At 38.0% G+C, this 20,356-nt stretch overlaps 2 protein-coding genes across 3 annotated transcripts in view; one reads left to right on the top strand and one right to left on the bottom strand.

Moving 5' to 3' along the window:
• Positions 1 to 20,356, bottom strand: part of HEATR5B (HEAT repeat containing 5B) — a 92,372-nt gene that overhangs the window by 34,493 nt on the left and 37,523 nt on the right. For both annotated transcript variants that reach the window (XM_081253750.1, XM_081253751.1), the window contains exons 20-24: positions 17,010 to 17,199; positions 14,217 to 14,386; positions 7,630 to 7,774; positions 2,169 to 2,408; positions 1,040 to 1,291 (exon numbers count right to left, since the gene is read on the bottom strand). In XM_081253750.1, coding sequence (XP_081109876.1) covers positions 1,040 to 1,291; positions 2,169 to 2,408; positions 7,630 to 7,774; positions 14,217 to 14,386; positions 17,010 to 17,199 — 997 coding nt within the window. The remainder of the gene's footprint in view (positions 1 to 1,039; positions 1,292 to 2,168; positions 2,409 to 7,629; positions 7,775 to 14,216; positions 14,387 to 17,009; positions 17,200 to 20,356) is intronic.
• On the top strand, positions 3,908 to 4,931 carry LOC308627503 (proline-rich protein 23C-like; the record flags this gene model as incomplete). Its single annotated transcript, XM_081253755.1, has 1 exon — positions 3,908 to 4,931. One exon carries the CDS (start codon positions 3,908 to 3,910, stop codon positions 4,781 to 4,783), a length of 876 nt encoding a protein of 291 aa, XP_081109881.1. The 3' UTR covers positions 4,784 to 4,931.

Raw genomic sequence — 20,356 nt, 5'->3', positions numbered from 1 at the left:
TTGGGATATATGATTATTTTTGAGTGATAACTTTGTCTCTTTGTCTTCTAGACTAGAAATTCTTCAAGAGCAAGGACTATGTTTTTTTCTTCTTTGGATCCCCAATGGGAAGTAAAGAACAAGATTTGGTAAATATCTGATGAATAATGACATGATTAAAGACACCCTGTTCATAAATATATTGTGCTTTGCTGGTACCCTATATTCAGATTCCAATTTTATACATAGTATAATACTGTTTTACTTTTTGTTTTTTAGTCCATTTGTGAGTTTTACTGCTTCTTATACACAACAAAGTAAACTGAAAGGCATTTTTAACAAATAGACTTCAATATAGATAACATATACGATGTGTCTTCAGATATTTAAAAAAATGACACGATGATGAAGAGACAACAAAGCATAAGATAAGACAGTCTGTTACTCTACCACCTCTCTCAGCTTCTCTGGGTTTCTTCATTTGTAAGTGAAGATACTGGCCTGATGATCTCTTTGTAAATTCCCTATAATATCTGATCCAGGGGATATACGGTATAAAAGCTTATAAGTGATCAAAAAGTAAAAGGTTTCAGTAATAAACAGTTTTCACCTTTTCAAAAATACCTAATAGCAGTTCTGAAATCTCAGAGTTTGAAATCTGCCATGGCATTCATGAATTCTGACATTCTCCAAGGCTGGGGATTGCAAAACTCACTTTACTTATTCACCTTAAACTTTTGCTAAAAGTAGGATAAGGTACCAAGGAAACATAAGTTATTGCCATCATTATGCTGAGGGCCATCATTATCCTTAGAGCAAATGATTAAGATAAATATATCTTAAGATAGATAGATAGATAACTTTGGACCGCTTTCCTCAACTTACCTTCCCAATAGGGATCAGAAGTTGGATAGTATGTAGAGAGGACAGAAAACAAAGGTAAAAGGCAAGAAAAGGTACAATAAATGAAAGGCATAGTCTAAAGCATGTTACAAAGCAGTAAAATATTTCAAACCTATAAAAATATTCTGGGGAAAAGAAGTACTGATTTTTAATTTACTTGTAGGGTTTCGCAGTTTAGCAGAACGTGCCATAGCAAGATCAAAGTGAGCCTGGTCTGCATTCTCACACAAATTGATGATTCGACACAGGCAATCAGCAGCAAATACTCGAGTGGCCCAGCGAGGTGCCACAAAGGGCTTTGATTTATCTTCTTCTCCTAGTGTGGTAAACATGGTATCATCATCCATCTCATCTTTCTTTTCAAATTCTTCATCTTTTCCACTACTTAAGGGAGTTGCAGTACTCATATCTGTAACAAAAATAAAAGCATATTATAACAACCTTACATATAGCAAAAACGATGCTTTAGAAATAGTACTGTTTGATGATATCTAATTTAAAACCAGTAGAAAACAGTAGAATTGGCAAGGTTTTTCTTTTAAACAATCAATAAAAAGCCAAGGAGGGGGAGTGGGAGGTACAAACTATTTGGTGTAAGACAGACTCAAGGATGTATTATACAACGTGGGGAATAGAGCCAATAATTCTGTAATAACTGTGAATGGAAAGCAATCTTTAAAAATTATATAAAAATTTACAATAAATAAAAAAATTAAAAAGATAGCAGCCATCAGTTTTCAACTTGAAATTCAATAATATTGTTTTGTATTCATTGTATGTACTTTCACAATAACTTTACTTTTATGAAAGCTATGATGGTTGTTCTGTTTATGATAGCCATATAAAGTTTCTCCTTAAAATAAATATATTTAATTTAAAAAATAAATAAAAATAGAAATTAAAAAACCTGGGAAAGAATAACATAAAAATATTTTATATATTTCACTAGTTTTACATCTTATGTCAAATGACAGAGTAGCCTGGGATTTTTATATATGAAAATTAGTTTGAACTTAGTCATTTGTCAAAAAATAACCAAAGTTCATTAGTTTGTAATATAATTTAATCTTCAACATTTTACAAGGATTTACAGATTAAAAATTATCAGTATTTTAAAATGTAAGCTCTATATATCTGTAATGTAATATATGTATCTAAATAGATCTATATATGGTATATATCTATATATGCATCTATATCTATACATGGTATATATCTATAGACATATATCAAAATTAAATAATTTTCATTATCTTAAGAATATATTTTATATATTAAATACATACCACTAGAAGCTGCTAGGACATCTTTACAAAGCATTAGCCAATGGGAAAGTTTTTCTACAGCCAGTGATGACAGCATATGTCCCAAAGTATCATGAATATCAGAACATAATTTTCTATCTGTCTCCCGGTCTAGCATTCCAAAAAGAAGTCCCTCAAGACCAGTTTCTGTTATATTAACACCCTGGTGCCGGCAATGGACATCACTTCGAGAACTAACTCCAGGTGCAAAAGGACTGACATCTGAAAAACAATTTTTACAAATGAACTTGTGTAGGATTTTATCGTATACTACAGGTAACAATTATGTTAAAGACCATGATTTACATGTAAATTCACAATAACAACAAAACCAGCTAGCTATATACACAATTTAACTATGGTCTCCAATTTACCCATCTTTAGTTTTAGAATTAGAATTTTATCTGACAATAAAGGTAAAAACCCTGATCTTTAAGACTGATTATTCTGTGGTATTTTAAACAAATCTCCAGGGAATGCTCATTAAATATATATTTAACAACAAAAAGTGTGGGAAAGAGACTTTTTGTGTGTGTGTGTGGTACGCGGGCCTCTCACTGTTGTGGCCTCTCCCGTTGTGGAGCACAGGCTCCGGACGCACAGGCTCAGCGGCCATGGCTCACAGGCCCAGCCGCTCCGTGGCATGTGGGATCTTCCCGGACCGGGGCACGAACCTGTGTCCCCTGCATTGGCAGGCGGACTCTCAACCACTGCACCACCAGGGAAGCCCAAGAGACATATTTTTAAATAGATTTAATAGTTCGAAAAAATTATTGCTATATATGTTGGGTGAACGAATTGAAACTTAGCCTTCTAGTTCAGATTTTACAAAATCGATAAGCTAGAACACAAATTATAAATAGATTATATCCTAAAAGTTTATTTAAAAATTGGGAAAATCCTGCCCAATCAAAAGTTGTTATGAAATAGTAGTTAAATTTCTTGCTTTATCTGAAACTCTTTTTATTCTTATAAATAGTAGGAGTAGAACAACTGGCAGCCTTTAAGAATGAATACTATTAGGCTCCCGGAAGTCCAAAGCCCTCTGAACCTTGAAGAGAGTGATAAAGAGGGATGAGGGCCGAAAAGTGGCTTTTTAAAATTGAGTCACTCCAAAGACAGAATAAGGGGAGGTTTGCAGAAAATAGCCACAGTGAGGGCAATTCAAAGACAGTAGGAAAGGGAAGGTTCCAAGGAGGGAACATTACGGACAGATTAGGCACAGAGGCCTATTTTTCACTTAGCAGTATACAGTGAATATTTTCCCGTATCAAGAATTTTACTTCCACGATGTGAATTTTCATGACTACATAGCAAACCATTGAATTAGGAGTACATTAACTGATTAACCATTGAGGATGAATTCCTAAAAAAGGAATTGCGTAGCCTAGGAAGGGGCGGAGCTTAGCGTGAGGATGCTTTGCGACTCAGGTTCCGCCGGCGTCGCTCACAACATCCTTGGCGCACTCCTGCGCAGACCAGTCCACGTGAGGACCTGAAGATTCACACACGCAAAGCCGAGCCCAGCAGCTCCCCTAGAAGCCAGGACTGAGGGATCCCGAGAGGCGCCCCCAGAGCTCCGAAGGCTCCTCCCTCGTCCGCAGTCCTGCGCCCCACCGCCCTGCTTCGGCCTCACCTGTCGAACCGATCTGTCACTGCCTGCAGGACCCAGCCCTTCCTCGCCTTCTGCCAGGCCCCAGGCCCGCTGCGACATTGAGAAGATGGGCAGCCGGCCCCGCAGCCCCAGCGCCTCCCCTGCGGACCGGTGGGGACCGCATCCCAGAGGACGGGACCCCGCCAAGCGCCGGCAAACGGAGGAGCCCGCGGGCCCCGAGTCCAAGTCCAGGGCGGCGCCCAGCCTGGACAACCTGACCTGGCCCTCGACCGCGGACACGCTCATCTTCGTGGTGGTCCTGCCCGCCGGCTGTGCCCTGCACGTGCCCCTGGACGACGTCGACCTGCTGCTGGAGCCCGAGCCAACGTCCGTGAGGCAAGTGTCTCTTGGAGATCGCATCCTCATGCTGGTCCCCGAGGCCCTCCTGGGCTCGGGTGTGGAAGGCCCGTGGGTACAGGGCCTGGGACGGGGTGCTTTCCTGAGCGCTCCCGGGGAGTACGTGGCCCTGGAGCCGGGATTCTTCTGCGCAGCTGTCCCAGAGATCTCCTGCCAAGAAGAGGTCAACGAGGAGGACGCAGACGCTGACGCCGACTTCCTGCCGGCTGGGACGGATGCTGCTGCAGTCTCAGTCGCTGGGCTCCGCCCCTCGGCTGGATGTATGTCTGGCTTCGACCTGTTGGGCCAAGCCTCAGAGCCGTCCCCTCGGGCCCCCAACACTACTCCAGAGAGATGCTCTCCTCACTACGACGACAACCTGGACTTGCACCTTCCAGAGCCCTTCCCTGACTCACCACTCCAACCTCTACCTCCCTCTCCAAGTCCAGGTCCTCACCAGCGGCCCCAACGCCCTCATGGTCCTCCACGCAAGACCCGGAAATGCCTGTTCCCTGAATCAACTGCCTCCCACAATTCCTGGCCAACTCAACGGGGACCAGGAAAGAGTCTTCTGACATTGGCTGTGTGTACCTTGCACACACCATAAGAATCATACGAACAGATGCTTTATGGATGCAGGCTGCACTGCAGAACTTTGATCAGTGACTGACTAAAACACCTGAAAGGAAGCTCACCCGGGCAAAGAAAAGCCGCTTGAAATACACTCTGCTTTCCGACAGCCAGACTGCTCCTTAGATTTTCTCTAGGCAGGGCACCCTTAAGCAGCTCTACCCCCCTCCCATTCGCTTCAAACCTAAGCGCCAGCACTTTTCTCTAAAAAGCCATCCTTTTCCGGGCACCCTACCACTGCCCATACCCGTTCCCCGCAACCCCCTTAATAGAATAATTACTAAATTTGTTTTGTTTACAGGGTTTTGGACCTAGTGTCCATACTAGTTTACAACAACCCTCTACCCAGTTTGACCTCTTTTGGATGGCAGCTCTAGCCCCTTTGGGGGAATCTAGCCAGTAGTTGTATGTGGACAAATCTTTGTTGGATCCAGAACACAGGATGGGGAACAATGATCAGGCGCCCTCCTCTTTTTGAATGAGCAGGTTGGCAAATGGTTTAACTTTATTGCTGGGTTTGGGGTGGTATTTTCCCAAAAGAGCCAACTGTTTTCCATTCTTCTTATATTCTTTTAATATATTTCTCTTGTCCTGGAAAAGTTTGTAGTTTTAAAGATTCTGTGTTTTATACTTCTAAGATCCCAAATAGGTTTTGTACATTACTACTAGCATATAGAAATAATTTGCTCTTATATTGGTCTGATATCCAGCAAAATTACTTAATTTCTGTACCCACTTATCTGTAGCTTCTCTTGCTTGACTGATAAAGATCTCTCCAAATAAAAAAAAAAAAAGGAATTGCTAGGTCAAAGGGTAAGCACAGTTTGAAAACTTTGAGGATATACTGACAAGAAAATCCTCCAGAAAAGCTGTATGACTTTACATTTCTATCAGCAGTATAAGAAATTTCTTTTTTTATTCATATCTCCCCCAACACTGGTTAAAATCATTATTTTATTATCGGTCAGTTTTATAGAAGAAAAATGCTATCTTTTGATTGTATTAACGTGCAACTATTCAATCACTAGAGGTTAAAGGTATTTCATATGTTGATATTTCTCCTTTGATAAAACACCTCTTTTGTGTGCTCTCATGATTTTTACAGATGCATAAAAGAGTTACCATAGCAGGTCCGAGACTACCCTATTAAGGCCTGATATTACAGGAACTGGGTTTCAGGAGGCTCCCCATCATTTCCTGATAAAAGTGGCTTACTGTGCCTAAATCATCTGTACCAACAATATAGTTTATGCTGAACATCTGCTTTCCTTCTGAGAGTCTGAACTTTTGGTAAGTGCTAGGCAGACCATGCCTATTTGACCAGTCCCCAATAAAAATCTTGGGCACTGAGTATCTAGCAAGATTCGCTAGCAGACAACATTTCACATGTGTTGTCACAACTCCTTGCTGTGTGACTCCATGGGGAGTGGACTCTTGGAAGCTTGTGCGCCTGGTTTGCTCTAGACTTCATTTATTCTCTCCCTTTGCCGATTTTGCCTTGTATCCTTTTGCTGTAATAAATCACAGCCATAAGCGTGACTATATGCTGAGTCCTAGCAAATCACCAAAGCTGGGGGGTGGTCTTAGGCCCCCTGGCACACTAATTTGTAAAAGCTTTAAAAATATTAAAATATAAATGCGCACATTTTAATACAATAAGCATATTTTGAAACTATCTTTCCCTCTCTTAGTTTGCCTCTTTCAATTTTGATTATGGTGACTGACATCTAGAAGTTTTGAAATTTTACATGCATTCAGGAGAATTCTGTAACTACTTTTGGTGCTATGTTTTCTCTCCAAAAAGCAGTAATGTTTACTGTTAGACTTTTATAATAAACTTCTTTTACATTCTACAGTACAGTATGCTTGTTAATAGAGCTCTTATTACACTATGCTAAAACTGAAGCTATTTTGGTATGTTGCTTTTTAGTATCCAAGCAACTTCTATGCATTAGGAAGCTCTTATAAGTAAAACTTTTCTCTCACAATAGGGGAAATCTCTGTCAAGCTCTGAAAAAGTTCCCAAACCACCTATCTCTAGAATCAGAAGACCAGCTACAAATTCAAGCTATACTTAAAACTCTCCCAAGGGCTTCCCTGGTGGCGCAGTGGTTGAGAGTCCACCTGCCAATGCAGGGGACATGGGTTCGTGCCCCGGTCCAGGAAGATCCCACATGCCGCGGAGCGGCTAGGCCCATGAGCCATGGCCACTGAGCCTGCGCGTCCAGAGCCTGTGCTCTGCAACAGGAGAGTCCACAACAGTGATAGGCCCGCGTACCACACACACACAAAAAAAAACCCAAAAACTCTCCCAAAAGCAAAAAGAACTGAAGAAAGCAAAGATCCACCTTCCTTTACCCAAACATCTACTGACATTTCACAGTTTTACTGGTTACTTTGGTCTTACCTTCTTCAAGGAAAAGTTACATAACAAAAGGTTAGCTACTGTCAAAGACTGGAAGCTTTCAGGTAACCGTAAGATAGATAATTTCTCTTTTCAGAAGCCTACTAATGATACAAGGCAATATCCTTAGAGTTAGTCATCCCTTATACAGCTAAAACATTCTCAAGGGATGGCAGAAGTGTCCTGATACTAAATGCTACAAAAAAAAATTTTAAGCTATGAAATTTTAAAAAAGGTAAAAATGTAAAGTTACCAAGAAAACTACATGGGAATTTTAAAAGTGATAACAGTTTTATTTTACCTAAAAGAATAAGAAAATTGACCATATTTCAATGCAAAAATATTATTTAATAAGTAATACTCATTTGAAATGTTAAAATACTTAAACAAAAAGAATATTCACCAATAATATAACTTACTAGCACCACTGCTCTCTTTGTCCCCTGCATTTTTTGCTAGGCTCATGGCATATTCGCATACTTCAGCTGCTTCTCTTTGTGCAAGCTGCCGGAGACATGCCACAGCTGCTCGTCGAAGTAACAAATGGGAACTACATAAGTGAACCTGTAAACCACAACAGTTTTAGACTTTTCTTAAAAAAAGCTGTAATATCATTTGCCTAATGAATATATATGAACACCTTACTTGTGAAGAGGCTCTTCATTTTACCACCTCAGTTGTTTAAGATACAGCCAAATAATGGCCTTTGCAAAAAATAGTAATACCAATAAAATATATGAAGAATGTTTTAGTAGCCTATAAAATAACTGCCCCAAGACTTGGGCACTAAAGATCACAAAATATACTTAGATTAAAATCCAGAGGGCTTCCCTGGTGGCGCAGTGGTTGAGAGTCCGCCTGCCGATGCAGGGGACACGGGTTCGTGCCCGGGTCCGGGAGGATCCCACGAGCCGTGGAGCGGCTGGGCCCGTGGGCCATGGCCGCTGAGCCTGCGTGTCCGGAGCCTCCGCAACGGGAGAGGCCACAACAGTGGGAGGCCCGCGTACCGCAAAAAAAAAAAAGATCTTTTTCACATCTTATTTTACACATGGTCGTACTAAATTCTGTCAATGAAATTTTTTAAGTGCACAGAGATTAACTGTAGTGAATGAACAGTTAGGGGACAGAACACATAGTAAGAATTGAAAGCAAAGGGGGGTGTATAGTAAAATAAAAAACCAAAATCAAGCAAACATAAATATCTGAAAAGAACTGCAAAATGGATCCTTTTGGTATAGCATTTTTTTAAATCTCACAAGTTAGTGAAAGAATCAATACAGTACACTCTAATACATGAAGTAAAGTATAAGAGGCAGTGCTGCATAATAATTAAGAGCTCAGGCTCCAGGTGCCAGACTGGATTTGAATCTTGGCTCTGCACTTACTCCTGTGTGATTAGACGTTAGACAAGTTACTTAACCTCTCTGTGCCTTGTTTGTCCATATGTGAAATGGGGATAGTAATTCTTCACAGGAATATAGTGAAAATAAGTTAAAATAAGTATTTTACTTAAAACAGTGGATGACACATGGTAATTGCTCAATAAATGTTAGCTATTATCACTATTACTATAAATCTGACTCACTGAGAAAATATTAAATTATGTTCCATATGCTGCTTTTTTTTTTTTTTTTTTTTTGCGGTACGCGGGCTTCTTACTGTTGTGGCCTCTCCCGTTGCGGAGCACAGGCTCCGGATGCGCAGGCTCAGCGGCCATGGCTCACGGGCCCAGCCGCTCCGCGGCACGTGGGATCCTCCCGGACGGGGGCACGAACCCGTGTCTCCTGCATTGGCAGGCGGACTCTCAACCACTGCGCCACCAGGGAAGCCCCCATATGCTGCTTTTTAAGCAAGGAAGTAAGTAATGTATTTTAGAAAGAATCTCATCCAGAAATGATGGGGGGGGGGAAATAAAATAATAAATAAGTGATGTGGAATACATAACTCCTTCACAATGCTAGATAATATATTTTATGCTCTTAATATAGCATTTGTAACTTATTTTTGTGTAAAACTCACAGCCCATGAAATTATGCCAAGTATTAAAAGAAGAAAATATAACTGAGGAGAGAAAACCTGACAGATCAGATTTTTTTCAACAGAATTTTTTTTTTCACGTCTCTTCCTGAAAATAAAGACGTTTTGGAACTTGCAAATATCCTATAATTAGAAAAGTTAAGCATGATCATATGAGATGGGAAGAACAAGTATCTCAGAGTTTCTGCCTTTTTATCTGTACAATGGGGACAATGTCCACCTTACCTCTATCTTACACAACTGTGGTAAGATCAAAGGATTAAATATATATGAAGCAGAATACCATACCTTTAATTACAACTAAATAGAATTATAGCTAAGAAAATACACTCAACAAATGCTGACTAGCAGAATCAAAGTGAAAGAAATAAAACATTTTAACATTTACACTTTGTAAACAACGTGTTTTCAAAACTCAATTTCAACGATTCTGAGGTGTACTCTCCCACCCCATTTTAACATCTCTGATATTAGAGATGCAAATTATCATTAATGGTGTCTTGCAGCCACTGTAAACCAGGTAACAACAAAGTTGTATTTGTTTGAAAACTTTCCCTTGACACTTCCTGGTAAAATCCACAAAACGCCAGGAATAAACCATATTAAATTCGATAAAAATATATGGCTTCGTGCAGACTTCCTAGCTGCTTAGATATAATCACAATCTACTGTGACATCCATCAGTATAGCTTGGTTTAGCTTTGCTCTTGAATTTTATATAAATGGAACCATGAAGTCTGTTCTCTTCTGTGTCTGGTTTCTTTTTAGCAGTATGTCTGTGAGATTCATCCATGTGATTCCATGTAACAGTTTGTTCATTTTTACTGTTGTGTAATATTTTATTGAAGAATTATATCACTATTTATCCACTCTGCTGATTGGTGGACACTTAGGTTGTTTCTGGGTTTTGGCTAGTATGAATAACCAAGCAATGAACATTCCTGTACATGTTTTTTGGCACACATGTGCATGCATTTCTGTCAGGTATTTACTTTAGAGTGGAGTTGCTGGGTTATACTGTATGCACACTTTCAACTTTTTGTAGATTGTGCCTCATTGTTTTCCAAAGAAGCTTTTTTTTTTCTTACATTCCACAAACCTTAGGAATTTGTGTGCTGCTTGCTCCTAATTAAGACCTCTACCTTCCTATAAAAAGCTCTGTTATTTAAACTTTATGTCACCTTGCTATCTTATCCCTTCTGTGCCTGCCATATACTTATTATATCATGGTCAACTGGATATCCCTGCTCTGTCACTGAGGACATGGGCATTCAGCTCAAGTCTTCCTCTCACTGACATCTATAATTTTCCCAGGTGACGTAAATGCCATGTGTGGAATAAATCTGCACAGGAGAATGACTGGTCACATGGTATAAAAAGCACCCACTTGACAGGAGGGAAATAACACTAATTCAGAGTGGTGGTTGTTCTTTCAAAAACACATGTTGAACAGTTCTATCATTAGATACATTTTAATACTTTTAATAAAGATTAAAATACTTTAATACTTTTAATAAAGAATAATAAAGATTACTATGGTGAAACTTACCTCTTAATACATTTGCTGAAAAAAATCATATTTCATTTGTGTTAGGTATTACACGTGGTATCACATGATATGGCCATTTCTGGTGGCAATGATGGAGTAGAGACGAACATGAAATTGATAAAAATCATCACTGATTTCACTAATTTGGATGAATCCATGTGTGGACTGATTTTTAGAGAGTGTCAAAGATTTGGTAATGAATAAAGCTCGAAGGGCATTTGGCAACGTGCAAACAAGTTAGCCACTTGAGTGGCCCTCCGTCTCATCTTTATCTGCCATGCCATCTCCTTCCCACCAGTTTTTTGGAAGAGGTTCAGGAAAGTACTCCAACATGTCTTGTAATAAAACCCTTGATGTGCTATGGAAATCATTTTGGAAACATTATCTGTGTTAACACATAGGAAACTCATTGTGTTCCCTACGGCTTACTGATAACCTCCACTGAGATAAAGAAATTCACGTTATTACTTGACCAGATCCTCTTAAATGTGTTCTATCTCATAAGGTCAACTTTCACAGAATAATTACATTTAAGGAGGAAAAAAATGGAGAGAGGAAGCAGACAACTTGAGGAGTGTGTGTCTGCATCTTCATTACATTTATCAGTTGCCTATCAGAGCCGTATCATGTAACAAGTTCACCTTGCTCAAGAGATGCCATCTGTGCCCTCAGAACTTGGCATTAGGCCATGGCTTTTGGCAGGATGGTACATATCTTGTTGCAGAATGCAATCTAGTGTATACTATTAGTTGACTATTTTCTTTGTGGATGTTCTCTGTAAACATTTCATGTGCATCTGGTTTCCACCCTGCAGCACACTCCTTGACGGTCTGGGACTGATTCAGTTCCCTCCGGTCTATGGTGAAAAGGAGCAAATCTTGTTGAGTAAAGCTAAATATACCACACCAGATCTAATGGCTAAGATCTTGGCCTTTCAGTTCCTTCACCTCCTCCTGGATAACCTTCTCTTCCCTTTCCTCAACTATATTCTCCCACGGTTACCACTATGGTGCCCTTTTTGCTCCTCTTGTCTTTACCTTCCTCCCTTACCCAAATGAGATTCCATAACCCATCATTTCAGCACTGTCTTGTTAATATCCTTCCCTCCCCCATCCTGCTGTCATTTAAGTGAATCTGCTTGGCCAAAGTCCAACTATGAATGTATCAACATATCTGCTCAATGCCTGCACCTAAGATGTTTACAGCTGTTGGAGAAAAATCTCACAACTAGATGCACTGGTACCATCATAAATCACACAACGGAGCTGAAGAGGGTCACTAACCTCTACTGAACCCTTGGAAGATTCTGTGATAACAGAATCTTTTATTTCTGCAGTTACTTCAATCTCCCACATCCCATTCTCTTCAAACTTCTGATCCTCCTCTTTGCTCCCTCATTCACAGAACCTTATCTTCCCTATTACTTGATTAAGAAAGTACCAGTCATTATATAACTCCCTCAACTTCCAGTCACCAAATCCAAAACCCACCTGTGTCTACACTCACCCTCTCCGTGTCTACACTCATCCTCTCCTCCTTTCTTCATTTTGCACTGGAAGAGATACCCCCCTACTTGTGTCCTGGAAACTATGTCACTGGAAACCTTGGAGGATTAACTATTCCCTCTCTGTCCTACACCTTTAACTCTCCCAACCTACTGGCTCCATCTTGTCAACATATAAACATGTTCACTCTTCTCACTACTGTAAGAAGTAAAAGCATCTCTTTTGACCCCATCACCCACTTGACCTATTGTCTATCCTCTGTCCTCTCCTTTACAGTCAGACTTCTGGAAAGAAGTTCCTGTTCATATTCCATATGTAACCCGGTATATTTGGGCTTCTGTTTGTACCACTCTACCAGATGAGCTCTTGCTAAGGACACCATTTGACACAAGTCAAAGGACACACTGTAGCCGTCATCTCATTTGATCTCTTGACAAGATTTGATATGGCTGACCACTCTGCTTCTCCACCTGGCCTCTGTGAACACCACCACCTCTATCTTCCTTTTTAATTCTCTGACTGCTCTTTCATGTTTTTTGCTGACTCTTCTTCCTTTCCTGGATTTTATATACTGGGTTCCTCATCCAGCACTCTCTCCCTGGCGATCTCATCTACTCCTATGTCTTTACCATCTAAATGCTCATGCTTCCCAAGTGAACCTCTCCAACCGGACTTCTCTTTTCCGAGCTCCAGGTCCATGTAACTATTCAAATGTCTAAAACTGAATTAATGATATCCACTCTTTCAGACCTTCTCCTATTCCAGTGTTGCCAATCTCAGGAAGTTATATTACTTTGCTCAAGTCAGAAACCTGGGTCACATCCTTCCTCTATCCCCTAATTAATCAACAAATTCTATCAATCCTTTATCCTAAGTATCACCCAAATCCATCTATTTTTCCCCATTCCCCTTGCTACTAACTTGGAAAAGTCATTTTCCTCTCCATCCCTAGACCACCATAATTCCTACCCTGTAGAGTCCACTCGCCACTATGCAGCAAGAATGAAATGTAAAAAGTGCAAATCTGATCATGTTACTCCCCTGTGGAATTCCTTCTAATCGTTCCCAATCACTTGCAGAATAAAGTCCAAAGTTTTAACATATCTAGAAAGTCTGCAAGATGTGTCACCTGGCTAACTGTCCAGCTTCATCTTGTGACCCTATGACCCACCTCCCCCTCTTCTCTCTTAGCCTTAACCACACTGACTAAAAGGTTCCTTAAATGCGTCCCCTCCTTCTCATCTCAGGGCCTTTCACATATTTTTCCCTCTGCCTAAAAATAAGTGCTATTACTCTAACGTCACGTTTTTCCCCAAACTAACTCCTATTTATCCTACCTACAGTTCACACCCTACATATCATTTTTTCAGGGAAATCTTTTCTGAATGCCTGGGTTATGATAGGCTCCCCTGTTATATGCTCTCCTGTAGCCTCTTCTAGCACTTATTTGTAAATAATCATTGTTGACCATATTCCCTTTAAACTATAAACTCCATTATGACAGAGGTGTCATCTTGTTTCATCCACAAATGTATCCCTAGTACTTTGCACAGCTCCTGACATATAGCAACCTCTCAATAAATATTTGTTCAGTGAATCAATTAACAACTGTGATGATAGTAACAGATCCTCAGAAGTTAACAAGCAAACTTTAGGAAAAAAAATTCTGAGTGGGAAAGACTGAAAATATGATACATTCTTAGCCAAGAAATGAACAGTTCATTAAAATATTTCTTAAAGGGTAAAAGACAAAATCAGTGAATAAAATGAATAGTCATAAAATGACTACTAAGCTGAAACTCTAGAATGCATAGCCCAGGAAACATGTTTTTTTGTTTTGGCCTAGTCTGATCTTTTGGGAAACAAATTCGGGGCTCCCTAATTAAATCAATGAATGAAATAGCTTTATACTTACACAAAGACTAGGAACGAGACTAGATAGATTGACATGTCGTGGTGCAAACATGTGAAGCTGCTGAAGGCAAGATATGGCAGCTGCCTGCACGAGAGAATCTGAATGGTCCTGGGTTATTGCACAACCCACCAAACAAGAAGAACGGATTGTGGATATTGTTGCTCCATTCCCTAGAAGCAAAGTCAAAGAGAACATAAAGTACAATGTTTTTATTAGTAACACCAAAAATATCCTTAGAAAATAATTATCTTCTAAATAACCCCTCTTTCTAAACAAACAAACAAAAAAGTACACCTGAAATTAATACAACACTGTAAATCAACTGTACTTCAATTTAAAAAAGAATAACTGTTGAATTAACATTAACTAGTATGTTTGCTCTATGGTTAGGTTTGGTACTGCAATTGTTAAACCAATAATCACTATAAGAAATGCCCTTAATTTTTTTCCCCTTACATTTTATCAAGCAAATAAAATCCTACAGAACAGGAGTCAGCAAACTTTTCTTTAAAGGGCCAGAAGTAAATATTTTTTACAGTGCTAGCCAAGAGGCAAAATCCACACTACTCTATTATGTAAGTGCCTATATAACCATTAAAAAATGTTAAAACCATTCTTACCTCATGGGCTGTTAAAAAAAAAAAAAAAAGGACCAAAAACTAGGCATATGAGCAGATTCGGCCCATGGGCCATAGTTAATTTGCCTATCCTGCCTATCCCCTGTTATAAGAAAGTCATCCCAGAAATTCCTTTCCTTGAAAGCCAACCTCAAAAGAGGAAAATTTTATTTTATTCTATTCTATTTTTTTGGCCACGCTGCGCGGCTTGCGGGATCTTAGTTCCCTGCCCAGGGATCCAACCCGCGCCCCTAGCAGTGAGAGCTAGGAGTCCTAACAACCTCTGGACCACCAGGGAATTCCCCAGGAAGTCACTTTTTAAAGGATGTAATGTACAGCATAGGGAATACAGTGAATAATATAATAACTTTACACAATGACAGATGGTTATTAGACGTAATATGGTGACCAATTCATAATATATATAAATGTCAGTTGTACACCTGAAACGAATATAATATTGCATGTCAACTATACTTCATCAAAATAAAAAAGGAGTCACTTTTAAGATAAATAAATATTTCTGATTACTATTCAGACTGTTTTGAAAACACAAATTCTGCAAAATCCATACAAATGATTTCAAAACACAACTGCTTATGAATGATGATAATGCATCTCTCTTAGATTTAGCTAGCTTTACATTTATCCCCTGATAAACTATATTCTCTTTTAAACCCATCATTGTATTTGATTCTCTGTTCAAACAATAATACCACATCTATTATATAATAACGACAAATCCTATTTTCCTAACAAGATTAATGGCTCATCTCTGAATAAAGTTTTACTTCTTAAAAAAAAATTAATGGCAATTTTTACAAAGGTAGGAAAAATAAATTGCAGTATTATATACTGTCTAGATTACAATGTCTTAATTGCCAAATATAAGTGATTTAAAATTTTTACCAATGCAAAATAATTTTATATACAACAGAGACCAAACGAGGAAATCATCGACTCACACAGGAGTCACATTCTAGCAAGAGGGAAGGGATGTGGTAACAGATGTATATGTATGACTGATTCACTTTGTTATAAAGCAGAAACTAATAAAAAAAAAAGTAGTAAAAAAAAAAAGAGTCACATTCTAGTCTGAAATACATACTGCCTCATCAGAAAGTACTTGGTAAACACCTACACTTAATCAAAGGCACATATTTATACTCTCTACATCCTTGTGATATTCACTGGAAGAAAGAACTATCAACTTTTCTCAAAGAGGACACTGAGTCCAAGAGAGACATGTCTAAATCACATTTTTTCAATTCCTACCGTTCATCTTTTTCTTTTTTCACTTCTGTCTTTTTTTTTTAATATCTGTCCAAATGGAGGCAACATATAGCATAGTGATTAAGAACACAGGCCAAGGAAATTTATCTGAGCTTCACCTCTGATTCCAACTACTCATTGGCTACACACACACACACACACACACACACACACATATAAATATATAAAACCTTGGACCTCTCTCAGCCTCAGTATTTCATCTGTAAAACAGAGAGATATACCTTTATCAGGATTGCTGTCAGAATTAAGTGAGGTAATATAAATAAAAAGCTTGATCCATTGGAAGATTTAATAAATGGTAGGGGGAAAAAGTGGCTCTGAAAGTGGCTTATATATTTTGCATAAATTCACAGTAATTTTCTTACCTGAGTGTTTAATTTAACCATTAGTAGAATTATTTCTGTGGAAGTGCATAGTAAGAATATGGGCCTTAGGATCACAAATCTGCTACTCCTTAGCTGAGTTACTTATCTTCTCTGAGCTTACTTCCTCAGAGAAAAACTAGATAATATTATCTTCCTTAGAGTTAAAAAAAAAAAAGTGAAGCTAAAGTCCATGAAGACAATTGTATGGCACTCCAGGCCAAAGGAACTCCACTTTTATCTTTGACTTCAAGGGGCTCCAGGTAACATTTCACTTAGATGTCTTCTCTGCTCATAACTTCAAAAATCACCTTCACATCACAGGTTTGTTGCACGGATTAAATAAAATAGCACACGTAAAAAGCAGAGTTCCAGGTGTTCAGTAAATTGCAAGCATTCAATACATAGTAATTATTATTATTGTTACAAGATTTCTTTAGGCAACGTTATGGTGACATTCAGGAAGTTGAAAGACAGTAATTATCTGTCTAGTCCCTTTAGTTTAAGATGAGTTTACTCACCTTGTAGTTCAGGGCCAACAGTAGTTATTATAGCACCCAAACATCTACCCAAACACTGATGAACTTCCGTATGGGAGGGTGGAACTGTCAACAGCAAGGTAAGAACTAGAGATAATGTTGGCTCCACATATCCACGATACATTGGGCCACTAGAATCCACTATCAGAGCAAGTGAATGAAGGGACCAAGTCTGGAATAAAATATGATTTTATTTTATTGTAAGTTATAGAGTATACTGAATTGATATTTAACTTAAATTTTCATAAACACCAACATCGTAGTTTTTTTTGTCAACATCGTAGTGTTTAATCAATAATCTAGAAATATATTCCTTAAGAAATAAAAGGTAGCACATAAGCTACCAGTAGATAATAACCAAAGCCACTGATGTACAAATGCTATGTTTAAAGTTTCTCTGTAGTGTGGCTTTGAGTGTCAGAAAGATAGTTTTGTTGATGAACTCATTTTTCTGTTATAATGTACATGTATTTCATACTTCCAAAAAACAATGACTGATATAATAAGTATTTGATTTAGTGGTTGCTATGGACATCAAATACATCTTTATTGCCTGTATTGTTGGAGTTTTACTAAGAAACTAGTCTGAAATAAAACAATGTTCTGCACTCAGATCTATTTCTCAAGCAATGACATTCACAAAACAGTTCCTCAAGTGCATCAAACCATTTCAGGCCCAAATTTTTGTTTACTAAGCACAAATAATCTTAGTGGCTAATAGTATTTGCAAAACTAACCCAGAGCAATGTACTGTAATCAGCACAGGCTTAAGAAAACGCAAAATCCTTTAAGCTGCCCACATCCACCTGTTAAAGAACGAACCTTTTATTTTTGCTGTTGGCAGCCCCAAAGGAGAGCTGCACTACTGGGCTGAGGACAGAGAGGTCTCAACAGAGAAGTTACCCAACTTACCAACATGGCAGAAAAAAAATCCATACCTTAATTTCTATTACCTGTCAATCTACTCCAATCCTAGGGAATTTAGCAACCTGAGTTGGACAGTTATGTGTAGAAACCACACCTATTGACAAAAGTAATAGGGATATAACAGCTTGAGGGAGGAAAACCAGAATACACATTCTGGAGAAAAAAATTAATGGAAGAAATAAAAGAAAGTATTTTAATAAAACTATCATAAAGATTTTTAAGACAAATAATTCAACCACAAAGGAGATTCTAGAAGTGTTTTTAAAAAACAAACACCCAGTATTTATATTAAATTGTTCAGTAGAAAACTGGAAAAAAAAGAATTATTGTTAAATACCAAAATCATTATCTTGAAGTTCAAATGGAAGATTATCCTGTAACCAACAGTGAAAGTACAAAAAAATTTAAATAATGAGGATAAAGACAAGAAACTCAATATATCAATAAGTACCAGAAAGAGAAAAAGAAAAGATAAAGTTATATAGAACTTGATGAAATTTCTAAGCTGCAAGGATAGAGAGAAAAATTCTTACACACTGTGAAACCAAAACATAAGGTTACAAACATACAGACATATTTCAGATAAGTTTCTTAGCAATAAAAAGATGGGGAAAAAGACAGCTATGATGTCCATAAGTATCATTAATTCAGAAATTTATTACATAAACCAATGTCTTTTGGGCGTGCAAAATATATGCACTGTGTAAAAGAAGAAAATGAATTCATCATTAAAGTTTTACATCTGAATATTCAAAGCCACACTGCAGAGAAACTTTAAATAGAGTAGCTGCACATCAGTTGTTTTGATTATTGGTTTATATGTTATCTTTTACTTCTTAAAGAACATATTTGAAAGTTTTTGTAGATAGCTGATGAAAAATTGAGATGTTAATATTTATGGAAATTTAACTCAAAAAATTAAGCCACTATTAGCCTCTTACATGCAACACAAAAGATACTGAAACATTTACGAATAATGAAAAAAAGGACTGTGTGCCAGGAACAGTATACCCAACCCAAATATCATTCAAATTTGAAGACAGAATAAAGCCTTTTTTTTTAGATATGCAAGGAATCAAAAAGCACACCAGTCAACGACCCTTTCTAAGATTATTATTGCTAAAGGAAGTCTTCCTATCAAGTAAAAATAAAATAAGAACAAAGATCTCAAGACAGGAGTTGAGGATACAAAAAAGAAAACATTATTGAAGACTAAATCTCGAGTAATTACAACTAAATACATGTATATAATAATTTGACTGGGAAGTATAATTTTTGAGCTAGGATTCTTATAACAGAAGAGACTTTGGAGCAAACTGAAGAATGCTACCATACTATTCTTGTGCAGATGTGAGCTGAAACAGAAGCTCTGAGGGAATATAAGTGGTCCACATTACAGTAAGATGTCATGTCATAGAAAAAGAATCATGTGAAGCAGTCACTTACAGGACTGTGGTTTTAAGAAATTAAAGCAAGAGAGGGCTAAGAAAAAGGTGAAGACAAAGGAAAGAAAACTAGCACCTACTCGTTGACATAAAAGAAGAAAGCAGCAACTTCTTAGGTAAAATAATTTCATAGTTGTGTTCTTTTCTTCCAGATTACTGTGGAAACAGCGTTAAAAAAAAAAAGCAGCATAGCACCTCTTTAGGAGCAACATTACTTCATTTTTGATTTTAGTCCTTTTGGGTCTTTTGTGCTTTACACAACTGGAAACCTTTACCAAGAAGTCAAAGGCAAACTAAGCCTGTGGACTAAGAAGTCTCTGGTGGATTTTGCATTCTTTTCTTATGGTGAAGGAACCCATTTATTAACAAACTAATGACAGGCAGTAATGGCAATCAAACTTGTCTCTTCCAGCTTCTGAGTCCCAATATGAAGCTGGATACTTGAATGCTATTGGTTTCATATACTCAATATTTTTAGGTGCATCACTGGGAAATGGCAAATCAAGGGTATAGGATATTTTCACACACGTGAAGTTCTTGCCTCTTATTGTAGTTATACCTATTTTTGTATAAAATATTTAAGGAGAGAGAAAAAAGAAATTCAAGTACACCTGAAGATTCAGCCAACAACACTGTACCTGGGTTAGGTTATTAGAGAAGAGAGAGAAGACTGTTATTAAAAGAAATTTGATCATCCAACAAATGTAAGGAAATACAAAGAAGAGGAAACATGTACAAAGGATAATAAATAATAAAAAGAAACCATGTTTCAAGGAATGTTGTGAATGGGTTAAACTCCCAGAATAAGAAAGACTTTAGGATTAGGTTCAGATACAAAATCCTTTCATACACTCATAAAGCAAAATGACAGAGAAAGACTCTAAGACATTTTTCCTAACAGCCCATCAGAATCAATACTATTTTTACAAATAGTTTTCCTAAAAATAATATTTCAAA

The sequence above is a fragment of the Mesoplodon bidens genome (genome assembly GCF_964165515.1).
Source record: "Mesoplodon bidens genome assembly, chromosome: 14".
Lineage (NCBI taxonomy): Eukaryota > Metazoa > Chordata > Mammalia > Artiodactyla > Ziphiidae > Mesoplodon > Mesoplodon bidens.
This window is presented reverse-complemented; position numbering and strand designations above follow the sequence as displayed.